This window comes from Acipenser ruthenus, chromosome 22 (genome assembly GCF_902713425.1).
Source record: "Acipenser ruthenus chromosome 22, fAciRut3.2 maternal haplotype, whole genome shotgun sequence".
Lineage (NCBI taxonomy): Eukaryota > Metazoa > Chordata > Actinopteri > Acipenseriformes > Acipenseridae > Acipenser > Acipenser ruthenus.
In genome coordinates, this window is record NC_081210.1 from 18,514,274 (window position 1) to 18,532,947 (window position 18,674).

General features: G+C 36.8%; 1 protein-coding gene, 1 long non-coding RNA gene and 1 pseudogene across 9 annotated transcripts in view; all 3 read left to right on the forward strand.

Moving 5' to 3' along the window:
* Positions 1-3,931, forward strand: part of LOC117431653 (collagen alpha-1(XXIII) chain-like) — a 53,118-nt gene extending 49,187 nt beyond the window's left edge. For 4 of the 8 annotated variants that reach the window (XM_058996056.1, XM_058996053.1, XM_058996054.1 and 1 more), the window contains one exon: positions 811-3,931. In XM_058996056.1, the coding sequence (XP_058852039.1) occupies positions 811-861 (51 nt within the window). In that variant the 3' untranslated portion in view covers positions 862-3,931. Of the gene's footprint in view, positions 1-446 lie in introns of all 8 variants that reach the window. The other 4 variants (XR_009308122.1, XM_058996055.1, XM_058996058.1 and 1 more) reach the window with 2 other exon arrangements.
* Positions 3,932-10,221: 6,290 nt separating this feature from the next.
* LOC117431776 (5-phosphohydroxy-L-lysine phospho-lyase-like) lies at positions 10,222-15,679 on the forward strand (annotated as a pseudogene).
* A 542-nt stretch (positions 15,680-16,221) lies between these two features.
* LOC131699422 (uncharacterized) lies at positions 16,222-17,719 on the forward strand. Its single transcript, XR_009308124.1, has 3 exons — positions 16,222-16,517; positions 16,909-16,958; positions 17,205-17,719. It is a non-coding gene; the product is annotated as an uncharacterized LOC131699422 (long non-coding RNA).
* The last annotated feature ends 955 nt before the right edge of the window (positions 17,720-18,674 follow it).

The window sequence follows — 18,674 nt, forward strand, 5'->3', positions numbered from 1 at the left end:
TAGACTGGCATGTTTTTTTTGTTTGTTTTGTTTATTGAGTCTAATGTGTAAAACAACCAGGAGGGCACAGATATTGTAAACTGCCATAGTTTGCACATAAAGCAAGCATGTCAGTTTCATTCATCCTCCTCTCCAGCTGTAACTTCAAAACTAGAGCTGTCTATAACAGTAGACCAGCATGAGCAGTGTCCACTGTGTGTGTGTGTAAGGGACAGTGTTGTGTGAGAAGTTAAAAGATCTTAAAAACACAAATACAGATGAGCGGGGCAGGAGGACAGATTCTGATACTCTTGTGCTAAAGTATCTCCAGACCAAGTCCCATTTATAACTTCTGTTTCTGTATTTGTGACCTGCCCCAGCAGTAGGGGGAGTCAGTTTCTGCTGTGTGTGTTCTTATAATCTCAATATCCTCCTGAAATGTAACCTTGTGTTTCCTGTGTTTGCAGTGATCTCTAACCATCGAGCATGGAGTGTGTACATATTGATATGGCAATTTGTGGGTTGAAGCCTTTTTTTTTTTTTTGTAAAAAAAAGTTTGTATTTTTTTTTTTATAATATATTGAGCTATTATATTGGACATGGTGTATGAAAAAAAAATGGAACAAAGAACTCTACTCACCCACTGAAAAAAATTAACTTTCCAGTGCTGTGGGCTATGAAGTGCTGCTACATGGACTAATAATGACCCCTAACATTATTAACAGTGACTGATCATCCTTGTGAACACAGCGGAGTGATGCATGGAACACTAGTTCACATGTTAAGCTTCACAGCACTAAGGAACAGTTTGCTTTTTCTTCCCACTAAAAGGGTGAACCAGCTTGGTTCAAACCCAAGAGGAAAAGAATGTCTCAGCCCTAGACGTCCACAGTGAAAGAAACTTGTTTTCTGGGCTTCTCTACATAAAGGGACGGACGGCCCATTGGAAGAGGCCTGCCAGCATGCATGGGATTGCACCAGTCTGAATCCCAACCCTTTATTAGACTGGGAACAGGGCGCTTGAAGCTGTGCCGTCACAGACCAGGCCGGTCTTGTGTGCCCTGCAGGAACGCCAAGTAAAAGCAACCCTCATTCTCCTCCATTCTCCTCCATTCTTCCAAAGGGGATGTGACGCACACGTGTCATTTTATGTCTGTTAATAGAAAGATGCCGCACTGAAGACAGGCATTTCTGTTGGGATTGTATCTTCTTTTTTAACACACCTGTCGGTACACATGGCGAAAGTAAGACATTCTCTGGTATTAATATTTTAAGATCAACATACTGTCAATAAGTTTGTTTTTTTATATTCTATAATATGGCTCGATTTACATTTATGTTCATAACAGGTAAAGCAAAGCCTATATAAAATGTATTTTGCAATTACAATGCATGGTATTTTTAAAGCAAGTTTGATTTTTTTTTGTCATTTTAAAGCAAGCTGAAGTTTTGTATTTAAAAGTAATTAAGTGCATGAAGATAAACCCCTTTTTAAAAAATGTCATTTCTAAATCACTGACAATTCACTGAGGGTCGTGTTGACGTGATTTTGCCAAACATGGTTGGCATTGTCTTTTGCATTGAACTTGCATGTTCTGTATACAGTCCACTTTTTTCAGTATTACAAGATTGGCTAATTGAAGTGATTGCTTGCATGTATCACAAATACAATTGTTTGCAACTGTATTTAAAATAACTTGTCAGAGTGCAGACATATAAAAGTATCAGGAGTGTGTTATAAATAGTTTGGTAGATATCAGTCTACACACACACACACACACACACGTATATGCAAGAATTGGACACGCGCCAGTATTACCCATGTTCATACTCAGATGCCATTAAATCTGATTGCTTCCACCTCTTCCTAGAATACCTTCTCCAAGAATGGGATGTCTATCCACAACTGTAGCATAGTTCTTACTATAGAAAGTGGATATTATTATGCACATGTTACTAGTTCAGATTCATGCCATGGAATTGAGAAGCAGGTTACTTATTTCACTTGAGCAGATATGTATGGGTGCTTAAAAGAGTTGAAAACAAGACTTGCATTGCCGAGTCATTCCACAGTTTACTGTGTGCTAGAGACTAGGACCTGTGGTTTGTTTCATCTGAAAACACCTTTAGAATGGGAGTCTTTGCTTTCACTTTTTACAGGGCAGATTTTTTAAAACCCTCAACATACTAATCTCTCAGTATCGGAATATCCTGTATGAATCGATTGTGTAAGACTTCAGTTGAATATCAACGTATCATTCACTACTTCCAGTACTTTTAGTGTTGCATATTACAGAAATAATGCACTTGTGGAAAATCTATTTCAAACACGTGTTACATATATTTGGAGAGTGCCATGCAGAAGGAATAAAAACCCTAAAGGAAAGTTTCTTGGTTTTTTTTTTATTTTATTTTCCCTACAAGTTTTGGCCACTTTGTAAACCTCACCATCCTCTTTGTAACTTGCTAGGTATAATCCACACCATCCTCTTTGTAACTTGCTAGGTATAAACCACACCATCCTGTTTGTAACTTGCCAGGTATAAACCACACCATCCTCTTCCTCGTAGTCCTGGTTTCATTGCTTTTCAGGGCTTTACTTATCCCCTTGCATGCCTATGTACTTGTCAAGTCAAGTGACTTTTGAATCACTGTATAAAGCAAGGCCAAGAAATAGAATGTGGTTGAGATACTACTGCATCTGAAGAAAAGTGGGTTCACTAACCATCTAGAAATTCCAAATTGCTTCATACCCAGAATTTACATGATATATATTTGTATTGTTTTATTATGGCACATTTCTCTAAGCTTGTAACACAATATTTTCTGGGAGATTTATTAAGTTTGCAATGTTTTGAACACACAGTTTATTTACATTAAAAAGTAGCCCTGTAGGAATTCTTTTAACACTGGACTGGATAAAAAAAATATAATAAAAAAAACGGATGTCTCTGAAATATGATGGCTTCCCAGTGGCTTTAGGTAAAACGGAAAAGAATAGGCTTTGTCAGTTAAAGCTGACCTTTGATTAAAACCCAGATCATTTGTTTGGAGGGGACAATGAATTGCTTTTCAGGCTGGAAAAACTTCAAAGCCAAAGAAAATCCTGAAGAATGTATTCATACAGTGTTGTTGGTTTTAATGAAGGTGTAGCACTTCCTCAAACAAGAATTGATTAGCCATCACTAAGAAACCCTATGTGTTATTTCTGTATTTCAAAAGACATTTCAAGAGAGAATTTTCAACAAAAATGTATTTTGAATTGCATTGTATTGAAATACAACACACAGCAAAGTTTCTTCCCCCTCTCCCGCTGTGAGTGGAGTCTTTGGTAGAGGTTTATTTCTAGTACCATTTCAAATCAGTTTTACTCCTGTTACTCAGTAGATCTGAAATGTTTCAGCTTTTTTACATGGTGTTGATATTTTGACAAGCATGTTCTTTGTGTATTTGTAAGGTCACCATTATATTATAGACCTGTCAGATATATTGCCAAACCATGGGGTCTGTTTTAATGATCACTGCATTTAGTATTTTAATCAATGAACCACAGTATTAGATCCTCACTGTTTTAGTTCATTAGAATCAATTCCCCATGTGTGTGACAGTCTAAATGAATGAATACTATTTATTTCAATATAGCTTCATTTTGTTATTGATGAAATAAGCTTGTCAGATTATGTTTTCGTTTGATTTTCATAACAAATATCAGAAAATGTTATTTACAAGTACCAGTATTTTAAAACACTTCTTTTTTTGTTAGTAGGGGGACTACAAATGTGTTTAATAAAATGTGCTTTCAATTTTAATTTTGGTATGTTAAAATGCATTTTCCATAGTGTACAGTTTTTTGGGGTTTTTTGCCCATCATTATTGTGTGAATAATTATTGTGTAACCAATATCATATTTCATGACGTAACAAGTTTCAAATAAAAACATATTTCCCCAAAAGACTCTCTCGGTAAATGGCATTGTTTTGATTTTATTATTTCAAATCGTGTAATTAGTCACCTGCATTGTATTATGCTGAAGCAGTTCACTGTTATTATATTAGAATGCTCTAGTAACAATATGCTGTGTTTGTGAGAGATTCGCGCACAGAAAGGCATACAGAAATTGAGAGTTGGCAAGGTTAACCCTAACCAATACTTGAAGGGCAGTACAGAAACCAGGACCAGAGGACATCGCTTAAAATGAAGTGGAAAAAGACTAAGGACAGAGGGTGGTGAGGGTATGGAATGGGTTACCTAGTCATGATGCTGAATCACTTGGATCCTTTAAGACAAAGTGTTGATCTATCAGCTACTGGCAACCGGACTAGCATAGATGGGCCTCCTCTTGTTTTATTTTCTTCGAGAATTTATAAGCCTGTCAGAATTCAGTTATATGACTAGGTGATGCACACTCTTAGATAAGACGAAGCTCAGACTAGATTCAGAATACTGTATTTGAAATACATGAAGACAGTGGCTGTGCTGTTCATAGAAGTTCCTGAGCCAGATGTTACTGATTTAGATTAACTTCAAAACCAAAAAAAATGCATGGTTTTTTGATCAAGAAGTTTGGCCGCCCTGCTTTTTAACAGGATGTGACAGTACAAGGTTTTATGGAGGCTTTATTGTCACCATAATTGACTTGGACTTTTGAACCTGATCTCTTAAGTCCTGACCTTGATGCTCTGCCTCACCTTCTACACTCTCTTGCCTCAAGATAAGATTCAGAGAAGTTCTGTATCCTGACCTTACATTCTCATTACAAATGTTTAGATTAGGAGTATGTATAGGTTACTGAACCTAACAGTGAAAAGGAGCCTCTGTGAATTGCAGTTCTGGGGGCTGCATCGATATACACTTTCCATTATCCACACATATATAACCAAAACAATTTAAACTACAGTACATGCAGTACTTAGCAAGTATTATTAGTCCAACAGATGCTGTTACATGTTTTGGCCACAGGGGGAAGCATTGTGTTAAAAATGTTCATTCTTCCGGTCTTCCAGATACAGTATGGTGCATGAGTTAAATATACTGCAGTAAAAAAATTAATCTTTTGCGTAATGCAAATAATGGCTGCACCCAGATATTAGTTCTTTGGCAACCAACCAGTTATATCAATACAATGTCTACAAACAAGTATACAGTAATTTACAGAAAGTCACCAAAAAAAATAACTGCTAGTTAATCTGCCTTATTTTCCGCATGTTCTTGAATTGAAGTACAGATCGATTAAACAAGATCCACTTGGCCATTACGGCTGCTGTCCAGGTAAACAAACAATTTTAAATGTCAATTCAATTTGGCGTTATAAGTGCAAACATGTTTGTTTAAAGTCACATACAAATACCCTTTAGCAAACTTCATTTCAAAATGAATCCGCGTGGGAACTTACAAAAAGCTGTACTTAGGAGCCGGAACACCTGTAACTAGTGCAGGTGCGTCTGGTACAAGCTGGGTCTCCCCGTCCGTTAAGGATGCAGGAATCTGAATAGGTAAGCGATATTGACCGTGACGCTGCTTACGGTCAATAACCTCTTCCAATATCAATTGAAGTATTTAAATGTTAGTGTGCTGGGTGCATTTGAAATAGCAAGACGTTAAATGATCTATAAACCATACAGGTTCGTTTTAAAATTAAACAGCAATATGTTTTTGTTTTTTAAACGTACACAACACAACGGCCTTTTAAATTGTCTTAAGATAACATAAATTGCATAGCTATTGTTGAAAGTAGCTATGTAACTAGTAAACGTAGCCTTACGTTTTATTTTGGATAGTGGTTTGTTCTTTGTTTGTTTGTTTTGGTTTTGTTTTTTTTACTTTGTTACATTTTATTATTTGTCAGGTGTGTGTGTGTGTGTGTGTGTATATATATATATATATATATATATATATATATATATATATATATATATATATATATACATATATATATATATATATACATACATATACATATACACTACTGGTCAAAAGTTTTAGAACACCCCCATTTTTCCAGTTTTTATTGAAATTTAAGCAGTTCAAGTCCAGTGAATAACCTGAAATGGTACAAAGGTAAGCGGTAAATTGACAGAGGTTAAAAAAAAAAGTTTAGGTTACCAAAAACTGAAAAATAATGTACATTTCAGAGTTATACAAAAAGGCCTTTTTCAGGGAACAAGTAATGGGTTAACTTACAGCTGTTCTGCAGCAATGGAAGTAAATTAAGCCTTGAAAGTTGATGCTAACAATTTCCAACAGGTGTCCCAACTTTTGTTGATTACTTACAAACCCTCTGTCTGTATAAAAGCAGTGTTGGAACAGACTGTGTTACTACACCCTCTTAAGCATTATTTGGACAGTATTGTACTGCAGGAAGTAGTATATTGCTCTCATAATGGCGAGAAAAAGGCAATTAACAAAGGAAGACAGACAGACCATTATAACCCTTAAAAGTGTAGGTCTTTCCTTTAGAGAAATTGCAAAGAAAGCCAAGGTGTCAGTGAGTACAGTTTCCTACACCATCAAAAGGCACTTGGAAACTGGAGGAAACTCTGACAGGAAGAGGTCTGGCAGACCCAAAGCCACAACAGAATCAGAAGACAAGTTTCTGAGAGTCAACAGCTTGCGTGATAGGCGGCTCACAGGACAACAGCTTCAAGCACAGCTTAACACTGGTCGAAGTAAGCAAGTCTCAGTTTCAACTGTGAAGAGAAGACTTCCAGCTGCAGGTTTGACAGGTCGAGTGGCAGTAAGAAAGCCATTGCTAAGATGGCAAAATAAGAAAAAGAGGCTTGCCTGGGCCATGAAGCACCGCCAGTGGACTACTGAAGACGGGAAGAAGGTCTTATGGACCGATGAATCAAAATTTGAAATCTTCGGTTCATCACGCAGGGTTTTTGTACGCCGTCAAGTAGGCGAAAGGATGGTTCCTCGGTGTGTGACACCAACTGTCAAACATGGAGGAGGAAGTGTGATGGTCTGGGGCTCTTTTGCTGGATCCAGAGTCGGCGACTTGCACAGAGTGAGTGGCACCCTGAACCAAAACTGCTACCACAGCATTTTGCAGCGCCATGCAATACCCTCTGGTATACGCCTAGTTGGTCAGGGGTTCATCCTACAGCAAGATAATGACCCAAAACATACCTCCAGGCTATGTCAGAACTACCTTAGAAGAAAAGAACAAGACGGTAGGCTTCAAATCATGGAATGGCCAGCACAGTCTCCAGATTTAAACCCCATCGAGCTGGTTTGGGATGAACTGGACAGAAGGGTGAAAGCAAAGCAACCTACAAGTGCAACACATTTGTGGGAACTTCTGCAACAGTGTTGGGAAGAACTTTCCGAACAATATTTGATTTCCATTGTAGAAAGAATGCCACGAGTGTGTTCGGCTGTTATATCTGCAAAAGGTGGCTACTTTGATGAGTGAAAAATTTAGATTAAATTTTGTTAAACAAAACGATTCCATGATTTATTTTTTATCTCCAATTGTTTATTTGTTCTATGCTTTAATTTCAGAGTACATTGAGACATTAAACTGCATAAATTTCAATAAAAACTGGAATAATGGAGGTGTGTGTGTGTGTGTATATATATATATATATATATATATATATATATATATAACGCTTCTAAATTACAGGCAATATACAAAGCAAACACATATACAATATATACAAACTAATTATAAAGACAATACAAAATTATATAGGAATTTACAAATAAAGACTGAATAAGTATATTAAGACTATTAATTGATTAATAAGTAACATTTAAAAAACCTATCAAACCATATGCAGCACAACATCAATTTGCCACCCTGTCATGTGTCAGAAATAGTGTCTCCTAGCATTATCTGGCATTGTAGCTGCCAAACACTGTCTCCAGCACAATTGTAATAATACAGTAATGATGTGCAATATATTGTATAACCTATTGATCTGATATTTTAATTGTTTTACATTCTTTGTCAGAGAACATTGTACTGTTAATTAGTGGATTTACTACTGCGGTGCAGAACACTTGCATGTAATCATGTGCGGAGGATGCGAAAATAGTTCTGTCACTTTTTTAGACGTATATATATATATTTATTTAAATAAAATATTTGGTATAATACACCTAAAGTTAAAATATATGAGGTTGCGATACTCAGCCACAGATACTTACACGAGAATTAAGGATGTTCTGTACACGTTCAAAGTAAAATCATCGAAATGCGACACTTTCTGGCAGACAAGATTCAAAGATGGTTGAAAAAATAAACTAGGCATGCGCAAATGAATTCGTAAACGAGATGGTTTATAGCACCGCCTGCGTCTGAGTCAGCGAGCTGCAGTCAAACAAGAACGATAGTGTAATAAAGTGTTGTACAAAAACCATGGAACGCTACAGAAAAGAAAAAAAACACTGGAAATGCGCAAAAACCTCATAGGGTAAGTGCACGTGTACAGCTGTCTTATGTGGATGTGACACCCTGGCACTATAAAGGTTTATTTATTTATTTTATTTATCTTTACGTTTTGATCTTTGATTGAAGGTGACAATATTACTAAGTGCAGAAATGATCACACGAATAGGTAAAGTGAATCTCGGGATCGTTTCCTTGCATTTACAGACAGTGTTTTTTTTTTTTTAATGTTTATTTAGTTTGAACTGTATTATGATTTTGCACACGTGTCATTGTTCCAATGCTGCTTTGTAAGCAGTTATATATATATATATATAACTTTTCTGACTTCACACAAAAAAACGGCTGTAAAGGCGGTGCTCTTGAGCCTTAAGCATTTGTAACAAGACGAACTGATTTTTATAAATCTATAAAATAGTACTGTGTATATTTAATTATTTTTATGTAAAATGTATTGAAAGGTACCTCCTGTTATATTTTACTATTTTTGGAATAGGCACCTTTTCAAATAAAAATAACCAGACTTGCTTCCGGTTTTAAAATGCTTAAACGTCCAAAAAAATAAAAATAAATAAAGAGCTGGGACTAAAAAACCCGTGAGTCAAGAGCAGACAGCAATCTAAACACACCACTCAGCCATAGCCCACACAGCTATCGTTTTATTCATTTCATAATAAAAAAAATATTTATAGATACTTTTTTTTTATTATTATAATTTTTTACATGGGATTGAACCCACGCTTTAAGGAGAGAACGAAATATACACAACACCGTACTTTGTGCTGAAATTCAAACTATATAAATGTCCAAGCTCTTCCAATCCAAGTCTGTAAAAAAAAAAAAAAAGTAGTTAACTGAGGAGATGGTCCATCCGGACTCCCTGACAATGCCAGACTACTTTCATTCATAAATACTAACCTGGAAACATGAAGGTATACCTGAAATACACTGTCTGGCCACTTTAGGACTGAATGGAGTCTATTGCATATGGTGATAATCAGGGAAAGTGGTGGTCAACCCAGTATTAGGTCCTAATAAAGTACATTGTGTGTACATTATTGTATTCATTGGAAGTTGTAGTGTACCACCGTTAGTTCAGTAGTACATTCTGTATGTTGTGTGTGTGTGTGTGTGTACTTTTCTGAGAGCTGTATGTTGTCCTGCAAACTGTTTTTTTCCTGACAATCCTGTGAAGATTATCAGAGCTAAGGGCCAGTACTTGTATGATGAAGAGGGCAGACGCTATCTGGACTGCATCAGCAGTGTTCATCATGGTAGGAAAATATTTGGTGTACACACCAAACAAAAAAGCTTATTGATAAAATAAATGTACAGACATACAGGCACCCCTCCTATCCCCAGATTACATACGTTCATACATACAGACACATTCTTGTGTCCCTAGACTGATGCTCATTAACATAGGAGGCTCTGGCTAAAGAAAAGGGCTTGTAACCAGGAGGTCCCCGGTTCAAATCCCACCTCAGCCACTGACTCATTTGGTGACCCTGAGCAAGTTACTTAACCTCCTTGTGCTCCGTCTTTCAGGTGAGGCATAGTTGTAAGTGACTCTGCAGCTGATGCATAGTTCACACACCTTAGTCTCTAAGTCGCCTTGGATAAAGGCGTCTGCTAAATAAACAATATTTATTTCTTGGCAAACGCCCTTAGCCAGGGCAACTTACAATTGTTACAAGATATCACATGTTTACGTGCAAATTATTATTTTTTTTTCTTTTCTTACATACAATTACCCATTTATATAGGTGGGTTTTTACTGGAGCAATTTAGGTAAAGTACCTTGCTCAAGGGTACAGCAGCAGTGTTTTTCTTTCTTGTTAGTAGGCCATTGCCACCCACTAGTTGTCCAGGCAGCCTCGGCACAGATGGAAGTGCTGAACACAAACACTCGCTTTCTCCATGATCACCTGCTAGAGTACGCACAAAGACTCTCCCACACGCTACCAGAGAAACTCAACGTCTTCTATTTTGTCAACTCAGGGTAAGCTCCTTCCAACACAATAAGTTCAGTCTTCTGTTTCCTCAAGTCAGCATATTTCTTCTTTAATTACTGGCAGGGTTTCCATGGAACAATTTTAATAAGTCTGAGGTTTTTTTTCTCACACTATTTTGGTAGGGCCTTTTGGGTAATTTGGGTTTCTATGTAGTTTTCTTGTAGGAGAGAAATTCTCCTTCCAAATGCAAATATCCTAATTAGTATTAAAATGTGGGAGGCACAGCCTGCCTTATTTGGCCACCAAAACATGTAATAAAAAAGCACAGGAAGCGAAACAAAAACCTATACATAGCATTAACTAAAAAATATTAAAAAAAACATTCAGAAACAATGGCAATACATTCCATGGGAGATTCATTTATGGCTGTTGTCTTTGGGCATACCCAAGAAGATCTTCCAAAACTGCAGTAATCTGCCTTTGGGTGTGGAGATTGTGTCCCAGGCCTCTATGCTGGTTCACACTGTAAAGAGCTCAGCACTGTTGGGAGTGGAGATTGTGTCCCAGGCCTCTATGCTGGTTCACACTGTAAAGAGCTCAGCACTGTTGGGAGTGGAGATTGTGTCCCAGGCCTCTATGCTGGTTCACAGTGTAAAGAGCTCAGCACTGTTGGGAGTGGAGATTGTGTCCCAGGCCTCTATGCTGGTTCACACTGTAAAGAGCTCAGCACTGTTGGCCTGAAAGAGTTCACTAGTTTAGAGAACCTCTATGCTTCACTAAAAACAAAAAGGATCAAAACCTAAGTGATCATCAGGTATGAAGGAAGTAGAAAGCTCATGTACACTTAGACTGTTGTGATGTGTAATGTGTGTAATATCTCAACCACAGCTCCGAGGCGAATGATCTTGCCCTTCGATTGGCTCGTCAATACACCCAGCATGAAGATATCAATGTTTTGGACCAGTAAGTGGAAGCATTGCATTTTAGTTTTATTTAAATTTCTGCAAACCCTTGACTTCAGGGCAGGGGACTCAGTGGAACATTATTTGATTTTATTGCTGTCTCGTTTCATTATCAGTAATTTTGAAAACAAATTATATATTGTACTGTTCCACCAGGATCTTCTAGTCTTAGAAGACAATTTCCCAGTAAAATATATACAATATTTCCATTTGTTTTCTGCAGTTTTACCACCTATTGTACAATTTTATGGAATTGTACTAGGTGTGTCAATCAATTAAAATTGATTTAGTTTATAACCACAACATATAATAATCATTTATTAAAGACATTTCAGTCCATGGGCAGCAGGATTACAAGAAAACTGTTCCGTCTCATGTGACAGAACCCGTCGATGGAAGTAGTTTACACAGCCGTGGCCAAAGGCTTTGCATCTCCGTATAGAATTTACTGATTTTGCTTCATAAAGTCCAATGAAACCTGCTGAATAATGTTACGTTACCATATTGAATTACATATAGTTTTCCATATACTGTCAAAAACTGAAAAATGTGACATTTCGAAATCTAACATGGCTTTTGTGGTATCATTTTGTAGTTGCTATGATTACATGATGTTAAATAAAAGATCAGCATTATGTTCTGATGTTTTAAATTATGGCTCAATCCCAGAATTCTAGGTGGTACAAAACTTTTGGCCATAGCTGTAGTCATTCCCCGTTTATGTATAGATCAAGATTTCAAAATACAGAGTGATTCACAATTCGAGCAGCACTGTCGACACATTACAAAAACTGGAGGGTACATGCAGAGTGATATGCAAAGGAAAAACGTCTATGACAGAGACACTGTGTGACATAGTGTTTGGCTACCAGAGGCTACAGTAATGTAGAATTGAAAACCGAGCAAAAACAACAATGTTACACAAATGATCAACTACCCTGTATATTAGATAACCTTTCGTGTATTATTTTATAATATTGATTTTGACTACATTTTAATTGAAAACATTGCAAATTGTTAAACAGATCGAATAACCTTTTTAATGTATGCTTGTATTGGACAAGGGTGTCTGCTAAGAAATAAATAATAATAATAATAATAATAATAATAATAATAATAATATTATTGAGGGGCCTCACAGCTCTTGTGTTTCTTTATTCAAAGTGCGTACCATGGGCATATTACATCGCTGATCGACATTAGCCCCTACAAGTTCCGAAAACTTGAAGGACAAAAGGAATGGGTTCATGTGGTATGTAATTGTAGTAAAGTGTTTTATGTATACTTTTAAGGGAGTAATAACCATCAGCTGTTAGCATGAGCATCTTTATCACTTTTCTCCCTAGCGCTGTGCTAAATCTTATCTTTCTATTTCTTGCATCCACTATGGCAGAATGTTGCAGGGGACAGGGTTAGGGTCACACTGTGGTGTACCAGATGTACTTTATTATTGAGGGGTGCTTTAAACTTCTGAGCTTTTTAAAAGGTTAAAAATAAATAGCTTCAGCAAAAATATAAGATGATCAGTGATGCATATTCCTAAATACTGCTCATAATTGGTAAGAAAATCGATTTTGAAGACTTGGCTGTCACTCTTTTAGATACTTAACTATCTTGAATCGGTTATGTCTAGTCCAAGTATTGTGTTCTAGGGACAGTTTTTTTTAATATATATATATATATATATATATATATATATATATATATATATATATATATATATATATATATATATATATATATATATAAATAAATGTTTGTTTCTCTGTAGGTTTAAATGAAATTTCAGGACATGTTTTTTTTTTTCAAATGAACGGATTTTAGAAATACTATTAACAAATGTATTTTCATTACAGGCCCCAATTCCTGACACCTACAGGGGCAAGTATAGGGAAGATCACAAAGATGTGGCCCAAGTTTACGCTGATGAAGTGAGACAAGTAATAGATAAAGCACACAAGAGAAACAGGAAGGTGAATTACTCGCACATCTCCTCCTGGAACACACACGTGCCGTATTGCAGTGATGAGGGATAGAGATGTTGAATAGTAACTGCAGTACGCAAAGCAGAGCTTTAAATTCAGCTTCTATAATTATGCCCCACAAGGGACTTGTCAAGTTCTAGACCAGCAACTCAATTAGTCCGAGACTCTCAAGGAATCCCCTTGTCAAATGAAAACCTGAGACAGATTTGCTAGGAGGCGCTACAGGCACATTTTTCCAGTCAGAGTAATCTAGGGCCAGCATATTTAGAGAAAAAAAACAAGACCATATTTTATATGATCCTTGCTTTAAATCGTAGTGGCCACCTGTTTTCAGCCAGCTTGGCAAGCGCACGTATTGCTTTGCCGATTTACCAGTTGACAGATGAGATCAGCTGTTTTTTGTTTGTTTTTTTGGATAATTTATAAATGTATATTAGGCTGCAGTTAAAATTCTCAGCAGTCTTTTTAGCGGTACAGCTTGTTAAAATGGAATCATGCAGCTCATAGAAAATACAGGTAAAGGTCCACAAGACTCCAGCAAAATGAAACTCAAGCCACCTTACTTACATCTCCTAAACTAGGTAAGACACTAGAAAGATGCGCTGCGTGTGTGTGTGTGGAGGAGGTGTTGGGAATGAGGGCCACCCTACTTACCTCCTGTACTTTAACTACAATAGCGACTAGGCCCAAATGTTGTTGTTTTTTTGCACAGATTGCTGCATTTTTTTGCTGCAGTCATTGCCAAGTGTTGGAGGGCAAATCATTATACCAGCTGGCTACTTTCAGAAGGTAGCAGAGTAGGTATTATTTTATATCTCCTGGACACTCTGTCATACAGATCAGATATATTTTGCATGGTTCAAGTAACAACTAAGTAGTGTAAAGCAGGGATTTGTTGCAATTCCTTTTCATGTAGCTCGAAGTCCGACCCCCTATTAAAAGAATAAATACTAATTAGCGAGAGCAACCTTATTTCCTCTGCTGTAGGTACTAGGAAGCAGCGGCAGCAGCGTTCAATCTATAATTGCATATCCCAAATTTATAGGGAAGATCCAAAATATATTTTACCTAAAAAAAAAATTGATCAGTGATAATGAACCCTATTCACAAAACTGTTTTAAGGAATGTTTTTTTTAAAGCCCATTTTGATTCATCAGTTCTTTACAATGTATAGGGCATAATGTTGCTCTTATTTACCAGCCCTTTAAAGCCACGTTGCGTTTGTTCTGTGACCTGTTCTTAACAGCAAGGGCTCACCAGTATGACGTTAACACAGACACTTGTTTGTAGGTACGTGCGGAGAGCGGGTGGAGTCTTTGTTGCTGATGAGGTGCAGGTGGGGTTGGGCAGAGTTGGGAAACACTTCTGGGCATTCCAGCTTCAGGGAGAAGACTTCACGCCTGACGTTGTCACTATGGGCAAACCCATAGGAAATGGACACTCCCTTTCCTGCATGGCTACAACACAGGAAATAGCAGAGGCTTTCACTGCGACAGGGGTGGATTACTTCAACACTAAGTACAGTACATCCTTTTCAGCACAATCGTGCATTCGAGAAAAAGTCATCTCAATACAGCTGGCATTTCTAGCCCTGGGGTAACTCAAATGGAAAAAGTGGGCACAACATACAAAGTTTTTGAATCAGGGATAATGTACAGCAACTATGAAGTAGAGCTGTGTTCAAAGGTTCTAAGGCTTGTTCGCTAACCAGGAATTCAAAGGTAGTTCTGAACCTTCGAAGGTTCGGCAGGCGTGCGCTGTCAGATATTTTTTCTCTGTTAACAGAAACCGTTTGACAATGTGTGAAATACTATAAACTGTGATCTTTTGATTTGTGTAATATTACTAGGAACTTAATACAAAGGTTGATGTATTAAGTTCCACTAACAAGTCGTTACACGTAGCTCCTCTATATGGCTTCACTGCCGTGCATTGGAGCAGGGTATTATGCCAAAGCACTGGAGGGTACCTGTAGCAGCTGTATTGCTTCAGTAAAACATGTACTAAATGTCCTTTCACAGGAAGCGTTTCGCGTCAAAGCGAGCTTATCATTCATTGTAAGTGTACAGCTTGTGGAGGATTTCACACCGGTCATGTAGCATAAAACGGGTGGTGTCTAAAATATACTGTGTCCCTATTTCTCTATGAAAAATATCCATCAACGTGGCAAATAAGCTTTTATTACCGTGTTCACCCAGTCTGAAGTATTTCGTTGAGCTATGTTTTGTTTTGGAGAAAATCTGCATTTATTTTCGAGATGGGACCAGGAATAAATGTGTTAGAAAGATACATCAGGGTGCCCTGCATTGTGCAAACTATTTTGCAAGTAGTAAAGTGTAAGTATAAATTTATTGTTATTTTATAAAAGTTGCAACCCTACTTTTTGGGTTCAAAAATAAATTAGCAAGAGCTGTATATGAAGATCCCAGCGGGGTTACAGTAGCATCTGATCTGTGTTTGGAATGTGAAACTGTTCAACAGCTGATAGGTCGCTTCAGCCTGTTTGCTTTTCATTTTGTATGGCTTGTTTAAAAACCAGCAGTTAATCACTTTCATCTGCGTCAATTTGAAATATTTACGCCAGCAATTTCAAATCTGGCAAGATGGTATAACCAGACACACTCTATCAATGACAGGCCACGAACTGGGTGACCAAGAGTCACAACACCTGCCCAAGATCGACAGATCATTTTGCAGCATCTTCGTGATGTCAGTTGTTAATCAGCACAATAAAAAGTCACTGCACCTGCTCTAAAACAGTTTGTCATTTTTTGATCACATCTAGTGAATTTTATCCAAATATAAGTGATACGTTTCTTTTGATGCTCAAATATACATAAAAAAACAAAATATTCTACAATTTAGCGTTTACTGTTTTTCAGGTAAGCATTTCAGTACGTAGGAACATTCGTTGTATAATTTTAGAGAAGATAATACATTTTGAATGTGACAATGCTGTTTTTTTCTGCTTTAATAACTGTTGCTTAATTGTGAAATATCTTGAAATAACTATTTGTAGACCGTGAAATAAACATGGCCCTACTTATTGGACACCTCTAAGTAAAATTACCATTGTGCTGGCTTCTAGTTTGGAGGGAACCCAGTCTTGTGCGATTGGACTGGCAGTTTTAGATGTCATTGAGAAAGAGGATCTTGGTGACAATGCGACGAAGGTGGGCATCTACCTCCTGGGACTGCTGAATGAGCTGCAGTACAAGCACCCCATTATTGGAGATGTCAGGTACCTTCTACGATTACTTGTATCTGGCCTCTGATTAGGTTAATGAGGGCTGTATAGTAGAACAGCTCACACAAATAAGAAACTGTACATGTACTGCAGTATATATACACACTGTATTAATGTGACTTACACATTTCATCAATCTATATCTATGAATGTGCTTGCCAAACTGCTGGCACCTTCATTCCATGTAGAATTGAATGACATACTGCAGTCCTTCTGTAAATGTTTTTGGCACCATAATTCAGGGAAAGCATTGTGCTTTAAAACATGCAGCAGCCTATCACAAAATAAATGTGCATTTTTTTTTTTTTTTGCCTTGCTTAAAACACTTGCTTGATAGAAATGTGATAGGATTTTTTGTAAAGGATGTTCTTTTTATTTCTTACAGATATGAAGGGGAATTTAAAAGCCACTGACGCAGTGTCTGGCTGAGAGAAGGTAGGTATTTTATGTACCTGGTAAAAAGATTTCACAGTATTTTAGGTTAGCAGGAGGTGTGTATATGTGTGTATATCTGTCTATCTGGATGTGGGTTTTTTTAAATGTTTTTTTAAAGCTATTAACACATTTGTGACAGTTGGTGAGCTTTGTATTTTTATTTTATTTTATTTTTTACATAAAACAAAACTGAAAAAATAAGGCACAATTTCATTAAGGCAGTTTTTTACATTACGTACCCCACAGGTGCTTGCAGACGGTCCACAAACAAGAACTGTGAATTAAACAATTATGGTGCAGTTCTACAGTTCACATTGCAGAAAGTGGTGAAAATAATGGAACGAAAGGAAGGTTCTGGTGAAAAATGAAGATACATACTGTGTATATTTCTCTTCTGTTTCACTTGTGCAGCGAGCGAAGGTGTGGGTGGGTGGGTGGTTGCAGACATTGTTGACAAAGCCTGTAGACCCCCACTCTACTGGAATAATCCATAAATGAGTGTAGCTCCCCTTCAAACCGTGAGCACTGTCTCTGCCTTTATTAAAAATACTTTCCTGTTTAAACTATACTGACGCTACGCTTGCGTCTTACTAGACAACAATAAGTAAGTCTGCATTTTTTTATTGGTCCGCATTGCATATCTGCTTACCAGTTATGTGAACCCCTGATTATGTATCAAGAGAGTACAAGGTGTTGGAAAGCCATATTCTCTGCAGAAACATGTAGACATAATAAATATGCGTCGCAGTAACTACTGCCTGTCGTCTGCATTTTCTTTGTGACATGATGTTGATAGGCTTTAGGCTTAGGCTTATTATTATTATTATTATTATTATTATTATTATTATTAAAGCTCAAAAAGAACAATTGAAAGTGTACATAGTTCTTTTTTGACCTTTAACAATTAAACAAGTTGCATTTGAGATCCAAAGGAACAAGAACTTTAAAAGACAGCACATGCTGTACAACGTTTATTTCAGCCCTTGTGCACAGGTAAGAAAAAAGAGATTTCACTTGAAACTAAATATATATTTTACCTCAATTTTATTTGGCTGGATACTTGCATCAAGTTTCACAGACCCTGTTTTACCATCCTGACTTTTATTATAATAATAATAATAATAATAATAATAATAATAATAATAATAATAATTGACCTAATTTTGCTTGGCAGGTGCTGTTTTGTTCACTCTCAAGTATTGGCATCTCTGGGTTTGTGAAACCAGCAGTTAAAGTTCACTTATTTGGTATACATTCTAATTTCAGGTGTAATCCAACACAACAGCAGATCCCAGATTCCTGCCACTTTTCAGCTTTATTTATTTATTTATTTATTCATTTTTATTTATTTATTGTTTTTACTTCTCCTCACTTTCATCTCTGTATATAATAAATTTTATATATATACACTACCGGTCAAAAGTTTTAGAACGCAGTTTAATGTCTCAATGTACTCTGAAATTAAAGCATAGAACAAATAAACAATTGGAGATAAAAAAGAAATCATGGAATCGTTTTGTTTAACAAAATTTTATCTAAATTTTTGACTCATCAAAGTAGCCACCTTTTGCAGATATAACAGCCGAACACACTCGTGGCATTCTTTCTACAATGGAAATCAAATATTGTTCGGAAAGTTCTTCCCAACACTGTTGCAGAAGTTCCCACAAATGTGTTGCACTTGTAGGTTGCTTTGCTTTCACCCTTCTGTCCAGT